Source organism: Martes martes (genome assembly GCF_963455335.1).
Source record: "Martes martes genome assembly, chromosome: 5".
Lineage (NCBI taxonomy): Eukaryota > Metazoa > Chordata > Mammalia > Carnivora > Mustelidae > Martes > Martes martes.
Window position 1 is genome coordinate 118,137,506 of NC_137892.1, and position 18,890 is coordinate 118,156,395.

At 47.5% G+C, this 18,890-nt stretch overlaps 2 protein-coding genes across 3 annotated transcripts in view; one reads left to right on the plus strand and one right to left on the minus strand.

Annotated features, from left to right (window-relative positions):
- Nucleotides 1–18,890, minus strand: part of CYFIP2 (cytoplasmic FMR1 interacting protein 2) — a 104,905-nt gene that overhangs the window by 46,013 nt on the left and 40,002 nt on the right. For both annotated transcript variants that reach the window (XM_080804178.1, XM_080804179.1), the window contains 4 exons: nt 18,108–18,216; nt 15,965–16,084; nt 9,833–10,032; nt 8,194–8,281 (listed from right to left, as the gene is read on the minus strand). In XM_080804178.1, coding sequence (XP_080660304.1) covers nt 8,194–8,281; nt 9,833–10,032; nt 15,965–16,084; nt 18,108–18,216 — 517 coding nt within the window. The remainder of the gene's footprint in view (nt 1–8,193; nt 8,282–9,832; nt 10,033–15,964; nt 16,085–18,107; nt 18,217–18,890) is intronic.
- FNDC9 (fibronectin type III domain containing 9) lies at nt 3,201–6,714 on the plus strand. The gene has a single exon (XM_080804180.1). The coding sequence runs from the start codon at nt 5,474–5,476 to the stop codon at nt 6,188–6,190; it is 717 nt and encodes a 238-aa protein (XP_080660306.1). The 5' UTR covers nt 3,201–5,473; the 3' UTR covers nt 6,191–6,714.

The window sequence follows — 18,890 nt, forward strand, 5'->3', positions numbered from 1 at the left end:
CTGTCTCTACTTCTCCAGAGAAGCTGAGTGAAGGTGAGTGTTCCTGTGGACAGCCGTTGACGGAAGAATGGCAGTGGAGAGGAGCAGCGTGTCAGGGAGGCTGGCCAGGAGCTCCGGCTCTAGGGACCACAGACCAGAAGGTGGCACGGCTCTGCCAAACGCCACTTAGTGATGATGGTCAAGGTAATGAACCGCCGTGAGCCTCAGTTTCTCCCTTTGCATAACGGTGATAAGAAGCCTTCCTCAGGGACGCCTGGATGGCTCAGTTGTGTTAAGCATCTGCCTTTGGCTCAGGTCATGATCCTGGAGTCCTGGGATCGAACCCCGCATCAGGCTCCCTGCTTTGCAGGAAACCTGCTTCTCCCTCTTCCACTCCCCCTGCTTGTCTTCCCTCTCTCACTGTCTCTCTCTGTCAAATAAATAAATAAAATCTTAAAAAAAAAAAAAAAAAAGAAGAAGCCTACCTCAAAGAGTTGTTTCCTGGGTAAAGTGACAAAGCCCAGGTAAGATGTACCAGAATGTTCTCACTGATTATTTCTGAGTTGTACAGGTTTGACTGCTGTCTTTGGGCTTTCTGTATTCTGTAATTTATATACAATGAGCTTTTTTTTTTTTTTTCTAAATAATAAAGCTGTTTTATGAAAGCAAAAAAAAAAAAGGAAGGAGGGAAGCATCGCGTAGTTGCCCTTGACAACTCCTGAATGAAGCTACAGTCAACTCGGGAGATGGCTCTGGCCCACGAGCTGATCTCCTGAGAGTAACGGCTGTTCCTAGGCCCAGCACTTACGGGGAGAGGCTCATCTCGTGGCCCAGCACTTAACACAGAGATTCTTGATATGCCCATCTTACAGAAGAGTTAACCAAGGTATAGAAAAGTGAGGGGACCTGCCAAGTCTACATAGGTAGGATTTGCTACCAGCCTTGGGGTTTTGGGGCCTGCACTCTAAACAACTACTTTCTCCTGGGTGCCGTTCGGCTTTGGGATTGGCCCAGGAATGCCCTCTCATCATCCCTTTGCTGCCAGCTCCAGGAAGGGCACGGGGACACCTGTAGGGCTGATCTCTGGCAGTTATTTACTAGAGGTGTGAGTCAATCAGGGCCCTCCCAGGCTGCCTGCCCAAGAGGCTCCAACTTGGACACACTACAGGCGGGTCCTCTGTGAAGGGGGAGAGAAAGGGGGTCTGACTGGGATGTGAGCTCCTGAGGCAAGTGCCCTGGAAGATTTATCTCACACCCTGAGGGCTGCCCTGGCTCCTCTGCTGCCGGTGGACAGTGGGCAGGACGCACCCAGGACTGCGAGTCAGGGACCTGGTTTCCACCTGTGGCTTTGCCACTAGTCAGTCGTATGGCCCGAGGAATGCCATCCTTCTCTCGGGATCTGGGAAACAGGGAGGCTTCAAGGCCTCACTCCCATTCTCTGTGTCTCAACTTCTCAAACGAAGAGCTTAGTGTTAAAAATGGCATCCAGGAGCATTAAAAATAAATCTCCATTTTCTGTGGCAAAGGTTTGAGCTCTGTCTCGTCACTCTACAGGCCTCCTAAGTCTGGTATTTTTATTTCCCTCAAAATAACCTTTTCAAAAGGTACCTGCAAACTTCCACACTGGCCTTTCTGTGGCGAGGACACTTTGATGTTCTGCAGGGAGTCGCCATTAGCACACATTACAGCAGAGTTTAGACAGGCCCCCGGGAGGACCTAATGCCATGGGGAAGCCACAGAGCAAGTGTCTAATCAAGGCACATCCCAAGACGCCAGGCCTCACAGAGACCCTTGGCCAGGGGAGGGTCTGCAGCTCCCCAGGAAACTCTTCTTAACTTTTTGATTATCACTCCTGTGAATCACAAGGAGACTTTCATGGGTTCACTTGGATACTTTGGCCAAGAACCAAGAAGAGGGAAAAAAAAAAGAAACCAAACCCGACTTTTAAAAGCACATAATTTGTGTAAAATAATTCAGGTCTAAATCTGGCTGGAGCTGCTATGACAAATTTCCACAAATTTGGCGGCTGAAGATAACAGAACTTTATTCTCTCTGTATTTCTGACATGCTCTGTGATTGCCCCAATAGTGATGGCAACAAATTCTTTCAAGGCTGAGGGGACCAGGAAGGGACGGAATCTCAGAGGCAGGCACACCTTCATGGGAAATGGAAGCAGAGTCAGGATTCTTCAAGGAAGAGGAACTTGGAGGACCATCCAATCCAGGAATAGAAAGCAGTTTCCATTTCCGGGGTCAACCCCAGGTGACTGGCTGGTGGGCAGTTTCTTGGGATGCTTCTGTTTCTGAGCCCAACTGGAAGGAGGGCTGTAGTAGTTTCCCCAAGCCGTTGTAACAAATCACCACAAACTACGGTCTTAACACCGAGTATCTCACAGTTCCGGAGGCCGAAGCCTCAGCTCCAGGTGCTGGTGGGGCCATGGCCCCCTCTGAAGGCCCTGGGGCAGACCCCTTCTTTTCATTGTCCAGCTCCAGGTGCTGCTGGCGCTTGTTAGTTACAACAGCATTATTCCAACCTCTGCCTCTGTGTCTACGTGGCTTCTTCCCTTTGTGTCCCTCTGCATGGAAACCACCTTCTCCTTTCTCTTATAAAGGCACCAGTCATTGGATTTAGGGCTCCCCTTAAATCTAGGATGATATCATTTCAAGATCTTTAACTTATTCAATTGATAAAGACCCTATTTCCAAATAAGGTCACACTCTGGGGTTCTGGGTAGACCAGATTTTGGATGGGACACTCAGATCAACCCAGTGCCAGTGCTGGGATGGTTCAGCAAGCCCGACAAGGGTTCCGGACCGGGCAGGGGTAGTGCTCCTGCTTTCCCTCTGCCATCCCCCTCGAGCCCAAACCCAGAGCTTTACAGAGGATGGAATCGAGGCCCAGAGAATAAAAGACTCTTGACCAGGGTCATATAATTGGAGAATGCCACAGGAGACAAGAATGAAGAAAGAAGGTGATATAGAGGGAGGGTAAAGGTGGGAGTGCTTGGGATAAAATTACTATTTTAATTGTTGGATAACTGAGACAGGCATCTTTACACTGAGCCATTGTCCAAAGAGGGTCTAGATGGGGCAAAAAACGATCACCAGCCAATTAGAGAGAAAATTTGGCAGTCCTGGAAGAATTAGTACCATTCTGAGGATCAGTTTGCAGGAGACTGTTTGCCTTTTTTTTCTTTTTCTTTCTTTTTTTTTTTTCTGGCCAAAGGAATGAGAGCTCCGCTCAGTGGGCAAAAGCCTTTCCAGACTGGTCCCTGAAAGCATCGTGCGTACAGATGCCTGCTGGTTGCCATGGTGAATGATGCTGATCCGAAGAAATGAATAATGTGAGCGTTGGGGGCGACAGTGGGATTACTCAGACAGTGGCGAGAGAGGCATCAAGGAGAGCCCAGAGCAGAGGAGGGGAGAAGGCTCCAACCCTTCAGCTTTGGTCCACTCTGTCCCTGCCTCTGCAGGCTGCGTTCTAACCAGATCCACCGCGAGCATCAGGTAAGGGACATAAATGGCTCTTCTTGGAAATGGAAATGGTTTTTCCTTTCACACTCTGCTTGGCGGAGGGCCAGGCGATGGCAATACGAACAGCTAAAAATAGGGGGAATTTAGAAACAGAAGCAGAAAAGGAAAAGCAAATAAGGGAGACTCATCTGGTCCCCAAAGCTGAAGATGCTGCTACAGTGTCTTGCCAGAAAGCTCTTAAAAATGTCTGCTGTAGAGAACTCAGTCTGTAAAGACAGCCAGCAGCAGATGCGAAGCAAACAGGCGAAAAGATTCATGACAAAACACGGGATTCCTGATCACCCCTGATGGAAGGGGTTTACAAAGGCCATTGCCTCTGTATTATAAGCAATGAATTAAGATCTTTTCATTGTGGTCAGAAGTGTGTTTACAGGGATGTGTGGGGCGGAGAGGATGGGGGAGGTCACCAGAAGGGAGACTGATGAAGAGAGCGCAAACAGTCTCCTTCGCAATGACCTTCCCGGGAGGGATCTGAGCACACCTGTCTTGTCCTTTTCATTACCGGTGTTTCTGGGAAGAAATTTCCAACCAAACAGAAGGGAACTCTTTCCCTTCCCGAGCGTTTCAGCTCACTGTCATCCTTAGAGAAGAAAAACGAGGATTGAAAAATCACTCAGTGCTGTGCTTTTCTGCAACCCACCTCCTCTAGGTAAAAGGGGCATGGAAATAAAAGGTCTGAGGGAGGCAGGGAGGTGAGAGCACAGCTTGTCACGGAAATCAGTTTGGCTTTACATCCAATTCAGGTTAAAATCTGGTTGATGGGTTTTTACTAGGTCGTTAAGATCTAAACCGCAGGCTTCTGCATTTCACTTTCACGTGAGACAGGAAGGGGAGAGAACAGGGCTGGGGGAGACCTTACGTGAGCACACACAGGCTGAAGGAATATGGCTGCCCCTGAATTTTCGATCAGGGGAAATTCAGTGGAGGGGACACTCTCGCTCTCAAAGAGGTAGTATTTAAGAGAAACTAAAAAGCTTGAAGATGGTGCTCTCTTACCAAAGCGGGAGGGCTGATGATCTGAAGAGGGCTCCTTTGATTTGTGGAAAAACAGCAAGTGGGTGTTAGTACCAGCACCTCAATTTGCAATGACGATCTGTAACTAAACCCAGCAGCCCTGCCTCTGGAAATGCCCAGAGGGTGTGACGAAGATTAAGGGAAATTTATTACAGTAAGTGAGCATCGAGCGTGACACATGCTAGATGTGACCCAGCAATCACTCACTAACTGTTGGTGATGACTATCATTATTAACACTCACAGGACCAGAGGTATGAAACAGCAGCATTGATGCTAGTCTTAGGAGCTGACTGCCTTGACCTACACAACAAATTTCCTGGGTACCTCCGGCCTTGAACAAACAAACAAAGAAACAAAATATGAGCAGAGGCTTTGGGGAGAAATCAGCTGGCAAGGAGTGATGACGCAAATCTCCTCTCTCATGGGCAACAGAATTGAGAGGCCAAAATAGCAGTGGGCAGAATGTTCTAGATGACTGACCTCACAGCACTGGAGGCAGAAGCAGAAGGTCCAGAAGGGATATTGCAGGTGATAGAATGGTCTGACTTGGAGGCCGCAGAGCCATGGTGACTAACAAGGGCACGTTAATCGGGTTGTCTGATTTCTTTTGTTGCCTTTCTTCGTTTTTTAAAGGGTTGGAAACTATGTTGTATCTAAAGGACCTGAGCCAGGGCGGGATGAGGCTGGGGGATGTGGGTGCCTCTTTTTCAGGCCTATAGGCCAGGGCTTTGACATGAGACAGCCCCAATGTGAACTTCTGATCTCTTATTTATTAGCTACGCCTTCGCTGAGTAAAGTAACCTCCTGATCCCCATTTCTTTGTAAAACAGGGACAATCTTAGTTCCCATCGTGAATGCTCAACCTATGGTGGTTATGAATATCATACATAAATACTTCAATGAGGGGATGTCATTTTTCACTTTGATTCTGGTTCTAGAATCAGGATGAACATCGAGGTTGGGAACGTTTCTCACACAGGAGCCATCATTTCCTGGTCATCCTCGGAGCCCTGCCTGGAGGACTATTACCATATTATGTATAGGCCCAATTGGAACAGCATCTTCTCCGGCTATCTTCGCTACAGCTTCCACCACGAGGAGAAGGTGCCTCGAACCATCAGCTCCGTGGTGCTTGAACACCTCGCCCCTTCCACTCTCTATTTCCTCTGCATCAGCTGCAAGAAGGCTGCCTTCCCCTATAGGCACTACTGCACCATGTTCCATACCCTGGATAAGAGTCCGCTGGCGGCTGGGAGCTCGCTGGTGGACCCCCAGATCTCCCTGTGGGTGTTGATGGCCATTCTGCTGGCCTGCTTCACAGCCGTCTTAGCTTTCATCTGCCTCCAGTTCTGGTGCATCCGTTGCCATGAGCCTCGATGGTCTTACAGAGCCGGCCACATGGAGGAAGCCAATGGGCTGGTGAGATGGCCAGAGGAGGCCCCCGCCCTTGGGCAGAGAGAGGAAGACCTGCAGGGGCTCCCCCTGGTGGAAATGCCGCGCAAGAACTCCGGAGCAGAAGCAGAACCAGAAGCCGAAGGGGAAGCCAACCAGGAAGATGGGGTTGATGAGGATGCCGCCAGTCAGGATGTCCCCGACGTGGGGGCCTTACTGCAGGGTGGTGGGGGCGATCATCCTGCCATGCTGCCTCATTTTAGGGAGTGAGGGTTAGGGAGGAGGCAGCCCACGTCCTGTAGCTTAAAGCCCTCCATACAGTAGATCTTTTGTAAACAGGTGTTCCTAGACCACCCTTCCGCCTCCCCTCAACGTTCTTGTCAAAGCTGTCCAGGGTCAGTGCTTTTGTGGGTCATGCGGGTTGGACGAATGCCCTATGACAAAGCTTCTCAGCTGGAAAGCATATACCCCCAGAGTATGCCAAAGGAGAACATGGCGTCTCTCAGGAGTGTCCGTTTAGGGGACCCCCGTTAGGAATGGAAAACAGCATTTTAACGCTTAAACAGACATGAATACATTATGGCACAGAAAGCAAAATTTGCATGACTTGATAAGACACAGTACTTTGAGGACACTTTTGAGTTGAAGATGGGCTCTTTGGGGTATGTTCTCAGTCAGCGGAGGCAGACAGACATCCTGTCCCCTCTGCTGTTGGGGGGATGATTTTGGAAAGACTGGGAAGCCTTGCTCTACAGTGTTTTCCAGCTTTCAGGCAATCATATATCATCTCATACCCCATCTCCATTTTGTTTAAACCATAGGCTATCTTTACTATTATTAACAACATTTTTCTTTAAATCAACTCATTTTTAAAACTTAAACTGATTTTAAAAGATAGACTTATATGACTCCATAAACGAAAAACCACTACCCTCCTGCTATAAGAATAAATATAATGGAAACAAAATAACATTAAGTTTGACTTAGATTCTATGGCCTACTAAAGATTCTGAGCTTAAGGTCTGCTCTCTTAGCTTCGACATAAAGGGAAATTGGAAAGCAGAAAGTATTAAAGACATATAAGCATCAACATAAATGTGTCTTTCTCCTTGTTATAATCACAAGGTTGGAAAGAGATTTGGAAAGGGAGGTGTTCTTACTTTGTGAGTCAGGGTCATTCAATGACATGTCTGTGAACTATCCAAAATGCTGGTTCAAAGTGTCCCTTATTTAGAGAAAGCTGCCTTGACCAGACTGGTTGTCCTGGAGAGGACATATGCACTGTCCCAGCATCATCCCAAGACGCCTAAGCCCGCCTGTAGGCCTAAGTGGTGGGAGCACTCGGGTTCACCACACTTCCCAATCAAGGGCTCCCTGACCTAGAGGAGACCTTGTCGTATATGTATTCAGTTCTTCTGGGTCCATCTGGGCTTACTTTTTGAAAATGGGGTCAAAGGTGGCCATTTCTATTCCATCACAGAGGAAAACGTTGGCTTTGTTTTCATGGACATGTTTCACCCTTGCAGTGGCATTCTTCCCCTTCAAGCCCACAGGGTAAGAAACAGATCTCCTACCTCTATCATAGTGTTGGTGAGACTCTGTGAACACTGCCCCCTGTCCCCACCACGGGTGTAGAAATTTGAGGAGGGTAGAGATGAGGTTTGTTTTAATCTCTGATATATCCCCAGCATGCAGAATCTAGTCCAATGTCTGGCTTATTGTGGGCGCTTAATAAACGTTTGCTTCATGAATGGCAAAGAACTGAAGGTCTAGAACAGGGCACCATTCGGGAGGCCTGGTTAATGTCAGGATGTGTATTGTGAACAAAGCAGCAGAGAGATGGGAGAAGACCTGTCTCCCGGCTCTAGCTCCAGCCCTCTGGGATTTTCTTCAAAACTCTACCTTCCCAATTGCTACCTGTCAGCAAAACCCTTGCCTTTCTGGAGCATGAAATCCCAGAATCACACGACCACACTGCAATGAATCAGCGGAGCAACAGAAGGACACAGGATGAAGACGAGAAGCCCCACACACCTACTTCCCTGCTCGCCTCCGTGAAATCCCCCCAAATAACTCTCACCCAGCAACCACCCTGCCAAGTCTGCTTTACCCCCAGCCTTGCTAGCTGTGCACAAATAAAGACGAGGATACTTACAGTTGGTTCTGCCTCTCTAGCTCTGTACCTTTCTACTTTTTCTGATTTGGGGAACACTTTTGTGTTTGCTTAAGCTCACTAGTCTTCTGAGGAGGAGGACACAGGCAAGATTACTCACCTTGGATCCATAGAGGTAATAAGGCTGGACGTTGGCGGGTTTATCTCTTTGCGGTTCTTGGGTAAAAGGAATGGCAGTTCGAACAAAACTAGTAGAGGAAAAGAGAGGGGGTGGGAGTTAACTGGGTCCTGAGAGTATTCTTCATGGGACACAACCCAGCCAGAGCCCTTCCTGACCGGGTGCAACCACAGCGTTTCTAGGTGGCTGTCTATGAAATGACTAAATTCTTATGACACACTCCCATTCATTCACCTGCTGTCTCCTTCGCATAGGTGGGAAAATCGTGGTCCAGACTCCCAGGCTAGCCTCTGGGCTATGGCTGCTCATAGGGACAGCGGGCAAGAAAGGGACAACTGGCTGGGCCTGGAAATGGCCTTCTCTGGGGCTCTGATCCCTCCCCCCCACCCCCGGGTTGGCTTCCTCAGGGCAGGGTTCCACAAACTCTTTCTGGAAAGGCCCAGATAGGAAGTGTTCTCAGCTTTGCAAGCCAGATGGTCTCTGTCACCATTACTCAAGTGTGGCTCGTAGCGTGAAGCACCCAGAAACAACTATAGATGAATGAGCATGGCGGGGTTCCAGTCAAACTTTATGAATTTCAAATGATTTTTCACTTGTCATCAAACTATAATTCTTTGGATTCTTTTCCCCAACTGTTCAAAAATGTCAATAACATTCTTTGCTCCTAGGTTGTACAGAAACAGTTGGCAGCAAGATGTGGCTTGTGGGCGATCGCTTGCAGACCTCTGCTTGAGAGGATTCAAAGTCCCAAATCGTTACAGAACCACAGGTCTGGCTTGCTAAGTGTGTGGGCTCAGGCTCATCTGTGGGTTCCCTCCCAGCACCTCCTCTTCACTCAGCACAGACTTATTGAATCCTGGCCGTGAACCAGGCCCTGAGGGTACCGAGAGGACCTATAAACACACACATGTTTGTGGGGCCTCGTGGACTTGTTCTGCGGGTGAACACGTCTCTCCGCTTCAGGTAGGATTTGAACCTCTGTGAGGATAAGGGATTAGGTCATGTCCTCCCCTCGGTGCCTGACGCAGGGCTGTGTGTGCCTACTTTGCACGAGCGTATTCACGTATGTGGATATCGTCATCGAAGCACCATCGGCTCAGAAAGCGCCATCCCTGCTCCTAGGCTGGGTTGTGGAGTAAGGCACGGCCCGGCTCCTGCTTCCTCCCGGGTCCTGCGCTAACTTCCGCGGCACCGCCTCATCCCCCTGGCGCCACTCCCACCACACACTCTTGGCTCCTTGGAGACTTTGCCTGGAATAGTCTTCTCCTGTCTTTTCACCTTATTTACTCCTACTTATGCTTCACATCTCTACTCAAGCATTACTCGTCAGAGGAGGAAGCTTCTCTTGGGGTTCCCATCACTTCCCAGGCCAGATCAGGTGGCGGTGTTTTCTCTCTCATGACTGGGGCTTTCCTCCATTTCTTGATTCACTCTTCCCATTTTTTCCCTGCATCCTCCTTGCCTGAAGGCCCTCGGAGGCAGGCTTGTTCCCTGTGGCCTCCCCACCCCCAGCACAGAGACTGTGCGGACACAGGGACTCCCCGAGACGCCTGTTCTAGGAAGGGACTGCTTCCACGCCCCCCAGCCCACCCCGGCCCCCTGTGCACAGGGACTCCCTTACCGGTTGGTGGACCCGTTGTAGCAATAGTTGGGGAGGAAGTCGAAGTTCAGCTCCCAGAAGACGTGGAGGGTGATGCGGCCGTAGGGGGCAGACACGTTGTGGTTGGCCTCCCGGAACATGGCGTCGAAGCTGTCCAGGGTCATGTGCTTACAGAGCAGCCGGTGCGTGAGCCGGTTGATCTCCAGCAGCCACTCCAGCTCCTACGGGAGAGAGCCCACGGCTGCTGAGGATGTACACACACACCCTACATGTTCCCCACGCGGCCCGCTTCATCTCACGGCTTCCTCTCCCACAGGGGAGAGCCCCTCAGGCAAGCTCCCCACGGCTGACGGGGAGACCACATGCGACCATGTGCCCCTCTTCGGAGGAGGGATCCCCAGACTGTGCGCAGGAAAGCTGCCCGCCTGGCCTGGGAAGGGAGCCACAGACCACGCACGATTCCCGTCTGTACCCCCTTGGGTAGAGACATGCCCACTTGCCTTCCAGTCTCCACACTGGTGAGGAAAAAGCTTGCTTCTCAGCGTTGCAAGGAAACAAAAAGAAGGTGGGCCTGGCATTCACCAGGGGCTGTATGTCTGCTGTGCAGAAAGCCACTGGAAGAGTTGCCACCTCTTACGTTCTTACTACTTGGTTAGACCACATGAAATTACTGTTTTTTTAGGTTAAATACCGTCGAATAGGAGTAGTTTTGTGTGGTCCAATTTTATATACACCGAACAGTATCCTTGGCACTTAATGTGTCTTAACTCATTTAATGCTTAAAAAAAAACCCTTACTTAATGCATTAGAGAAACTGAGGCTTGGAGAAGTTGAAAAACTTGACTCCAAATCCAGGAAGCTGGGCTCCGAAGTCCATATCCTTAAACACTGTACACTACAGGACTCTTAAAACTAGCTGGGGGCAAAATGCCCCCTCCTTTGGATTCCTCCTGGGTCTGCCGGTCACAGGGTGGGTTATGAGCTGGCAAAGGTACAGCTGAAAGCTGTGGGCCGAGGTCTCACGCGAGCTGTGGGCTGACTGCTTGGAACCCTGCCTTCAGGCAGAGAATGGGAGCAAAGCAGACAATATGCAGACACAACAGGTCACCGCATTCATTGGCCAAGTATAAGGAGGGTGAAACCCTCTGGGCTGGCTTTAGTCCCCTGTCATGCTGCTATGAAAAAGAATCAAAGCACAGTCTTGTGCAGAGAGAGAAGCCGTCCCTCTTTGTGAGGCTCTAGGACACCCCCACATTGTTGTGGTCAAGCCCTCTTTTGAGACGGGTACCACAGCTCCTGTTTCATAGAGGGGACACGAGGCCCAGAGGGTGAAGTAAGTTGCCCAAAGTCACACAAAGAACACAGACCATGGTTTAGTGTGTGATCCCGGGTGTTCTGCCTTCAGATCACATGTGTCTGGGCCCCTAGGACAGAGCTGCCTGGAATAAAGAAGCCATTTGCTAAGAAAGCCCTTGGAAAAGTAATGATGATTACAGTAAAGATGGTCTGACAATAAAAAAAAAAAAAAAAACTCCATGAACACTGGCAAGGGCAGTGGACCAGAGGGCGGCCAGGAGGTGGGACAGCCACAGGGCCAGCTTCAGTTGCTGGGATAAGGAGCTCAGGTGCCTACAGTCGGTTATAGGACACAGCCCCACACCAGGGAATCAGTTTTGTTCTCATCGGCCCCAAGGCACCCCCATGCTGGCTGGGGTCCCGAGTGTGGCCAGGTGGAGGCCCCAAGACACGCTTCCAACCTTGGAGCTTTGTCCTTCTGAAAGTCAGATGCTATGGCTCTAAACGGGGGGTGTAGAAGTGGACAGAAGCTGGCAAACTTCGACAGCTGTGGAAACCAGCCAGTTCAGAGAAGGGAGACGGGCAGGGGCAGGTGGGATTCCTAGGGTCTGGGCTGCTGTCTGTGGCAAAATGTCTGGCCAGACAAGTGTGCAGCTGCTACTTAACTCCACAGAGCTGTTGCCTCCTCAGAATGGGCTCAGTGAGGCCAGTGCTCACGGTCTTTGAAAAGAAGGTCAAAATCTAGATTTCAAAATTCTGGAATGGCAGCTAGAAGAGCAAGCTCCCAGTCCTTGTGCACCGTGAAGTCGATGAAGGGCAGAGACACAGAATCACCTCTCAGCTTCGGTCTCTTGGGCCCTACCCAGCCAGACCCTTTGTGCCCATTTGCTTTGGATGGGTAAAAAAATGAAATATATAAAATAAATGGAGTAAACGTCAGTGACTTTACAGAGTCCCGTGCACACTGAGGGGCCGTGTTACCAGGAAGATAACTGCCAATGAAGAACCAGGGAACAGTTTCTGCTCTAATGTTCTGTGATTTTAAGTCTCACAAATGCCTGTCAGCATGTACACGGGAGACCGTAGGACGGAATTCTCAACACTGCTGATGTGGGGCTGCTTGAAACCCGGGTCCACTTCTCCCACCACACAACAGTTTCTGATAAGTGATCCTATCGAGGTTTCTGGTAGGTCATCCAAGCCTTGTGTTGGCCTCACCCGTGTTCTTCTGGCCTTTAAATCATAAGAGGGCACTTGCCTCTGGGATGTGGAGCTCAGGGCATCAAGCTTGGCGCAGAAGGTTGAAAAGGCCTCATGAGTGGTTCAGCCGCCTTCTGAGAGGGTCTCAGTTTTCTGCAGTAGAGCTGGTTTACTGGGGGCAACACAGAGAAGCAGAACTGGGGACATAAAACACCTACTGGGGCAACTTCTGTGAAGGCTGGAGAGAGCTCTTGGACAGGAACCAGAAAAGCTGTGTCAGCCACACCGGACCGCTGACCAGCTCTGCGGCCCTAGGCAGGCGAGAAGAACAGGGGTCTCGAAGTCAGGTACAGCAGGGCATGGAAGGTCCTACACAGGAATGAGGCGCGCCCGCGGGGCTGGCCGCAAGCTGAAGAGAGCATAGCCCGGCTGACGAGATCGTCTAGTCATTTCTAGATGATCGCTGCCATCTGGAAAGGCTGGTGTGAGGTTGCCAAAGCTTCTGCACTTTTATTCAGATTCTTCCAAATGTTAAATGTTGGCTCAAAATTTCACATGTGCTCTGCAGCCGAAACAAAACACAGCCTGCAAGCTGCCAGCCCTCAGATTCAGCGTCGTATCTCTCCGGGAATCTATTTGCTCGACTGCGTGGGATGAGGACCGGTGACTGAAGAAATCTCTGTCACCCGCCCAGCTTGGCCTCATCAAGCTGCCTTCCCAACTCAGAACGGAGTTTCCAAGGTGGAGGGAAGGGCTGAGGGAGCAGATTCCGCAGGCCGTTTCTCAGAAGAGGCAGAAGCTTCTCAGCCAAGGCCAATAGGGGCCTCCCGAACCCACAGGAGAGAGCATCTCCCTGGGGTCTCCTCTTCCTGGTCTTCCCAGGGAGTGGCTGCTCCCCGGGCGCTGATGCCCTCACCTGATAAACAACGGCTTTCACTGCTTGTTTTGATTTTGTTCTTAGCTAAAAGAACATTCAGTGCCTTTCAAGGGATGGGAAGAGGCCGTGAACACCCACACACACCCCAAACCAGTTTTTTCATGAGATATGCCCATTCATTACTGGACAGCTAGAAGATACAGATAAACAACAAAGATGAAAACAAAAAATCCCATCCCTTGGAGATGATCACTGCTGACGTTCTGGCATCAACAAAGAAAAACCCATTTCTTCCTTCCTTTCAAGAAAAATATACTTCTTAAAATAAATCTCCCAGAAGAACATGCGTTGTATGGAAGTTTCCTAAAGTAACTGACCCAGGACTTAGGTGGGTAGATGGGGGCAAGTCCTCGTAGGAAATGCTGCTGAAAATTCACCCTGAGAATGTCTCATTGTAGCCCCAACTTTCTATGCTCCTATCTTTTTCCCCCTTTTCTTTTTCTCACTTTTTTTTCAGAAGCTGTTATTTATTAAATGCAACGAAAAGAGAAAATAAAAAATACAAAAAAAAATAAAATAAAAAATAAAAAAACCCTTATCTTTATCCTTATAAGGGTCCTTATTAAAAAAACTATAAAAAAAAACTTATTAAAAAAACTATATATGGGATGCCTGGGTGGCTCAGTTGGTTAAGCTGCTGCCTTCGGCTCAGGTCATGATCCCAGGGTCCTGGGATCGAGTCCCACATCGGGTTCCTTGCTCGGCAGGGAGCCTGCTTCTCTCACTGCCTCTGCCTGCGTCTCTGCCTATTTGTGTGTACTCTCTCTCTCTCTATGGCAAATAAATAAAATCTTAAAAAAAAAACTATATATAAAAACTATATATATAAAAAACTACATATAAAAACTATATGATGAATTTTAATATTTCGTTATCATGTAGATGGGGAAATGAGCCTGTAGAGGTTAAGTAACGGGCCAAAATTGCCAGCTAGTAAGTGGCAGGTCCAGGACTGGGACCCCAGGTCTTTTTGACTCTAGAGCCCTAGTCCCTAGTCACTTTTTTATTTTTTAAAACCACTTTGCCCATTTAAAAAACAAAACTTTCTAAATTTTGAAATAATTTTAGACTCACTTTTCTGTGAATGAAAAAGCAGAGTTCCTGCATATTCTTGACCCAATTTCCCCAATGTTAACAGCTTACATAACCTTGGCATAATTATTTAAAGTCGGAAATTGACATTGGTCCCATTCTATTAACTAAATGACACAACTTACTCAGATTTCACCAGATTCTCCACGAGGGTCCCTTTTTCTATGATTCAATTTGGAATCCCACACTGCTTCTGGTTGTCATGTCTTCTTAGACTTTTTTCAATCACTGACATTTTTCAGTCTTCATCTTTTTATGATCTGGATGCTTTTGAAGAGTGCTGTTCATTTTTTAAATGCCATTTAATTGGGGTTTACCTGTTATTTTCTCATGATTAGGTTGAGAAGATGCCTTTCAGCAAGAATACCACAGAAGAATACACAGCAGGGGTTACATGAATGTAGATTATTGCCAGTGTTGTTGACTTTTGATGCTTGGTTAAGATGGTGTTTCCACGGTAAAATTACTAATCTTCCTTTTGGAGTTCATAAATATCTTGAAGGAGATAGTTTGAGACTGCAAGAATCCTGCTTCTTCTTGTTTTTGTTTGTTTGTTTATTTTTAAATTGAGTAATTTTTAAAATTGTGGTCAGTTTTACATTTATATTTTTATTTTTTAGTTTTATATAAATTCCATTTTTATTTTATATTTTTTATTTTTTAAAAATATTTATATCTTTATATCTACAATATATGTAACAGAAAACTTACCACTGACACCATTTTTGAGTGTATAGTTCTGCGGCATTCAGTTCACTCACATGACTGTGCCACCATACCACCATTGAGCTCTAGAACTTAATTTCCATCAACCAAAACTCCTTACACTAATACCCTTGTCCTCGGTAATCACCATCCCACTTTCTGTCTCTATGCATATGATGACTCTAAGGACCTCGTAACAAGAGGAACCATAAAATGTGCTTTTCAAAGTCCCACCTACTAATTTTAGCATCCATTGCTGGATTTTGCCCACAACTGTCACTGTAGCATTCTCATGGTGATTTTCTGTTTCTCTCATTCCTCCTACTCAACTGCTTTTGAAAGCATTAAAATCTTCTGTTGATGCGGACTGGCTGATCAAGTTTATTCTAATTCTTGGAGAGGAAGAATGAGCAGAGAGTGGCTCAATGAAGGGAGCCTGCTCCTTGTTTGTGCATCAGGATCAATGACAAGGTTTCCAGATCCCAGTGCAAACTGGAAACGTGGGGACCCTTGTTAAAAAATTAAGGACTTCAAGACGGCAATGGCAGAGCAGTAAGCCCAGTAGAGAGCCCTTCTGACCCTATACTGCACACCCACGATGCCCACCCTGTGTGCAACCTTCCCTAGCTTCTCAGGACCGTCCCTGCACAGGTTCAGCTCTGTAGAAATCCAAAGGACAACAACTGTGCCCCAGGGCTAGCCATGCCAGAGATCTCAAGGCAATCAGGAGGGTAAGATCACGTTCATTCTTTTTAAGTCTCCCCCCTCACCACCCCCGCCTCCCCGCCCCCGTTCCATTCAGCTGGGAAAGAGACTCACTGCTTCTCTTTAACTAGCTCAGCATTAGGCTAGCAACACCTCCAACTAGTCTTCAAGTCTAAGGAATCCCAGAGCAGAACTCCCACGGGCCCCCGGTCTCTTACCACGATGGAAGTCAGGTCCTCACTCTCGAAGCGGCTGATGGCCTGGTCCAAGGATTTATACATGGCGGCAGAGATGCGCTGGGTAATGAGTCTGTTCAAGTCAATTGATCTACCCAATAGCTGCATGGAAGTGACGGAGAGAGAAGTTACTTAAGGTTCTCACAGGCACATGACAACTAAATGCAATGCAACATAAGAAACTGGATTAAAAGCATAAAGAACATTACTAGGACAAATGGGGACTCTATGCGGAAAACAGTATTGTTAAATTTCCTGGGTATGATCATTCTATCTTGGTTATGAGATAATGCCCTCCTTCTTAGGAGATACATGCTGAGGTATTCATGGGTAAAGTGTCATCTGCAACTTACTCTCAAATGGCTAAGAAATAGAGTACATATATTTAAGACATAAACATAATTTAATGTTACATATATATGTATTCTTTTAAATTACTTATATATATTATATCTTTATATACTACATATATTTACTACTTATATATTTATTTACTATTTATATGCTATTTCATTATATGTCATATTTATAATATATATTATATACTGCTTATATATTTATATACTATTTACCTATATTTTAGACACACACACACATGCATATTCATATACTGCTCTTGGCTAGGTGTCCAAGGATTATTCCTAACTATTTTATTTTTTGTACTGTATTCACGAGAAAGAAAAAAATATGTACATAAGAGAAAGTAAACCAATTGGGTAAAATATTAATGATCACAAATCTGCCTGTAGAGTGTATATATATATGTTCATTGTGTTTTTCCTTCAACTCCTGTAAGTTTGAAATATAAGAAGTTGAGGAAAAATAGGGTGCCTCCAGACTGTTGGAAAAGGCTCAGGACAAGCTCCGGCACCCCATGCAATGTTGACATCCTAAATTTAGCCATGAGGTCCTTCCCACAACGGTCCTGTACCCCTCCCCAATCACCGTAGAGTAGCAGCTCCCTCAGCAAGGGCCTATTGCTGGCCTTTATGGGGATGAGTAAGCATGAGAATGCAGGGCTGGATGGAAAACGGAACTTATGCTAATTCCCACCAGGGCACACACATGTAGGCATCATCACAGATGCTGTGCAAATAGCAGTAAACATCTACTCGGTACCCGCTGTGTGCACTGCGCTTTGCTAGGTGCCCAAGGTTTATTCTTAACTGTTTTACTTTTTTTTTTTCCATTTCCCTTTTGGGAGATTTTCTACCAACTGACTAAGACCCCCAGCAGGCACCTTGTGCACACCTGAAGCCCTCAGTACTTAGTGTTCTGTGGCTAATTCTGGCAATCAGTAACTGATGGCTGTAATTTCCTGAGAGGCCAGAGGGAAAGCACTGAGCTCCTGCTGCTGACAGAGGTGAAGATGTGCTTTTCTCTCTCATTATTCTCCACTTCCCTTTGATTTCTTACGGCAATGAAAATGCCCAGGGTTTCCAGGGTAACCCCTTCCTCTGTACCTGGGGCACTTCTCAGCTGTGGCCCTTCACCTGGGTCTGCCCCACAAACACCGTGGCCCACATCCTGAGCGCGGTGGTCACGGCATCAAGGCCCTACCAGCTCCACGTGGATGACAGCGGGAACATCTTGTATTTTGCCTGCCTGCCTCACGTGAACATTTTTAAGCAGGGATATATGTCTGAGCTCCTGGCAGCATTTATTGCCTCTACATCTGGGGTCAAATGTGAACAGAAAGCAACTCCACAAAAACAAAATGATTTCTAGCGTGGGTTTGGTGGACAAGCTTCAGTTCAAAGCCTGAAGCAGCCTGCCTTCGCTTGGACCAGCGTGCGGGCCCTGCTCAGGAAGAGATTTACCCGTTTTTGAGCGGCAGCTCCCATGGAAAGAAGTGAGCCATGGCTTATGACAAGAAGACAAAGGCTTTGGTGGCCACGACTCCCCAGAGGTGAGCTGCAGAACTGAGAAGCCTAGAACTTAAACCACAGGTTGTCAACGCCTCTTCATCGCTTGTAAGACTGAGGCTGTGCCACACCCATGCTCAGAAGTCCACACAGGCGGCATGCAGGGTGGAGAGTATGCAGTCCTGATCTCCAATCTCCCCACTAACTTCATGGCTACTCTCTAGCCTGTCCCACTTGCCCTCTGGCTTCCTTCACCGTACCTGCACGTGTCTCTGTTTTAGCAGTGTTTCGTAGCGGTTGGACGGTGGGTACGGAATGATGACTCCATAATTCTTACATTCGGCCCTAAAACGTTTATCCAACAGGACACTGCAAGGGAGAAAAGTTACGTAAGGCCAGTAAACATGACCGTGGATGGTTTTCAGACACCCAGCCACATCTATTTCCGATCAGAGGGTCTACTCTAGGAAGCACTAGCTTATGTATTTTAATTACAACTGTTTTTTGCTTTAGAGCAAAATGCAGATTTCTTTTTAGCCACAAAAGCTCAACATGAAGCGCAATTTCTAAGTTGAAGATAAGCAACACAGAAGTGGAACCACTTCCCTCTTTTATTCATTTACCAAAAAAGCAATCGAGTGCATGCTTGTCATATCCCAGGGAACATTCTGGTACCAGGGACACAAAGTTCCTGTCCTCACGGAGCTTATGTCTAGTGAAGAGAAACTGGTAACTGGATAAAAGAGGAATAAAATAATTTCAGGGAAGAGGAAATAACTGCACGGCATTTAGGACTTATCAGGTGCACACCAGTGTGTACACAGTCATTTTTAATCTCATGACAATTTTCTGTAGACGTACTATTATCACTTTTCATACCAAGATACAGACTGCAGAGTAATAGTGCCCTGAAACTAATAAAACAGGATCATTCGGTATTTGGAGGTCAGGGAAAGTCTCTCTAAAGCAGTCTGGCTGGACGGACTCCTGAATGCTAAAAATATTAAGATCTGGGGGGCAGAGTGCTTCTGGCAGAGAAAAGA